This window comes from Arachis ipaensis, chromosome B05 (assembly GCF_000816755.2).
Source record: "Arachis ipaensis cultivar K30076 chromosome B05, Araip1.1, whole genome shotgun sequence".
Lineage (NCBI taxonomy): Eukaryota > Viridiplantae > Streptophyta > Magnoliopsida > Fabales > Fabaceae > Arachis > Arachis ipaensis.
The window spans coordinates 15951671-15954071 of NC_029789.2; the positions used below are offsets into that span (position 1 = coordinate 15951671).

The following is a 2401-nucleotide window of genomic DNA, read 5'->3' on the forward strand; positions in this document are numbered from 1 at the left end:
AATACTTTTAGAGTTAAAAATTCAAACACAAAATAACTTATTTATAAGTTACTTTTAATAAAGTCATTTATTGTTTAAGTTATTTTATTAAAATGAGCTTAATTAAGTTGGTTACCCAAACTGGGTCTTAGTGCAGTATGTTTTCCTTGTTTGGGTTAGGCCCCTCACTTCTACCAAAAAATGAAAAAGAAAGAGCAGAATTCAGAGGTGCGATACGGACCTGTAAATTTTATTTGGGCTTTCAATGTACACCTGATAGTAACCCCATTTATATTCGGGCTGGGCATCAAATTATATATTACTCCAGTCTAAAAAAGAAAAGGAATCTATCTACATTATTATATTCCTAGAAACTTGACCAAACTTATTCATACTGGCGACAATATTTTAGACACTTGTATCTATATGATATTTGTTTTCTGGCTTTGTCTTGAGTGAAAAAAGTATATTCAGGTTCTTGATGGTCTTAAAAAAAACTATAAAATAAAATAGTAACTTACATAAATACTTTCATCTTCTTCTTTTCACATTTTTTTTTCGTAGCCACCGCTGCTACCACCGTTTCTGTTGTATCTACCTTCATGACGGCCCCATCTCCGTATTCACTACCACCGCCGTCGCGGCTAAATCCGCCATCACTATAACTACCGCCGCTTTCGCTTCTGAAGCCACCTCCACCACTTCCGCCACCTCTACGGGATTGAGTCTCGTTGATAGTGATGTTATGGCCATCAAAGTTAGAGCTGTTCATGCCATCAATCGCATCCCTCATGGCAAAGATCACAGATCAGATGGATAGCGGTAACAAATCCAAATCCGAATCGATATTCAGATCCCGATGGATGATGCCTGCAATAAACGGACCTTCGATTCAACAATTTCTCCGTAGGCAGAGAAGGCTTTCTCTAGAGCTTCGCTATTGGGTGGCCCATGCAAGCCCACCAACAAAGCACCGGAACTCAACATCTGCGGCAGCTATTGAAATATCTAGATAACGACGGCGAAGACGGCGCACGCAGAAGCAGTTCGAGAAGATGACGACGACGGTAGCTCCTCGAAGCAGCTCCTTGTGGCGGTCGTGCTCCTCCTTTCAGTGACGTCACCAACAAGAGGGGGTGATGGAAAAAAGATATAAAAAAAAGGGATAAAAATGTAATTTTAAAATAGAAGTATTTATAAAAATATTTAAATATATATATATAATTATTATATTATTAATAAAAATTTTAAATCTGAGCCATTGATTCAAAAATTTAATGGCCATAATTTATAGAGAATCTTAGATCATAAAGGTAGCGTTTGGTGGAGAGATAGAGACAGAAAAACTAAGACTGAGAGACAAAGACTAAGAGACAGGGATTGAAATAAATCTCAATATTCTATTTGGTGTAAAATAGGAGACAAGAATTGAAACAAGAATGAAACTCTAATTTAATTTACACAAAAGGTAAAATTAGAATTAATTAATTGAAATGAAAGTATTTTAGGTATAAAATGTTATTAAAATTTCAGTCTCCATCTCTAAAAATTTCAGTCTCCTCTGTCCCTATTTTTAGAGGTACTGAAATACTAAAATTTTAGAGACAAATAGAAATTTTAGTATCAATCTCTAAACTAATAAATACGATACTAAATTTCAATCTCTCAATCTCTCAATCTCTATCTCAGTCCCTCAAAACAAACGCTATCAAAGATCTTGAAAATATTTTTTTCACTTAAGTAAGCTCATTGTCTTCTACAATATATTTGTGAATTGTAAGATAGCAGCATTCTCCATGTGGCTAGTTAGAACTTAGAACACGTCGTATCTTTCTTTAAAGTTGCTGCACCTCAAATTAATTATTATTTCTCCAATACCATATGCGATGTATGCCATGGACATGACCATTTCCTTTTGACAATCAAATATACATAACATGTGAGTCAGATAATATGAATATGCTATGGATCTTTTGTCTTTCAAACCAACCCACTAAAAGTATTTATGTCAACGTTAATACGCGAATTATGAGGTACAGCGAGTTGCCACATGACTTTATCAACCATTAAACTGGGGTCAAGTCGCATATAATTAAGATTTTGTTGCCTATTGGCTAATTGTGGCATTCATTAATAAAATGAAATAACTAAAATAGATATATTTAAGAAGAGTACTAGAAAGCCAACGTTTTTGTACAAGTTAGCCTTCTACTACTGCTTCTTTATCCCCTCTCTGTGCTTCTGTTTTAGCTACCTATGAGATTAATATACGTAGTGCTTAAGTGTGCCAAAAAAGTTAATATACGTAAAGTACTTCAAATTCCCCCAACTACTCTTTTACATGCAAGGTTCACTGTCAGCTACAAATTAAACTGCCATGTCATCACTAGTTTCATTTTCAAAAAGCAATAACATATGTGCA

General features: G+C 34.7%; 1 protein-coding gene across 1 annotated transcript; it reads right to left on the reverse strand.

Moving 5' to 3' along the window:
• Nucleotides 455–1162, reverse strand: LOC107640244 (glycine-rich RNA-binding protein 7-like). Its single transcript, XM_021103470.1, has one exon. It carries the CDS (start codon nt 770–772, stop codon nt 497–499), a length of 276 nt encoding a protein of 91 aa, XP_020959129.1. The 5' UTR covers nt 773–1162; the 3' UTR covers nt 455–496.

Excerpts from the sequence above, each read along its gene's own strand:
- LOC107640244 (XM_021103470.1), bottom strand. The coding sequence starts at position 772 with ATGAGGGATGCGATTGATGGCATGAACAGCTCTAACTTTGATGGCCAT.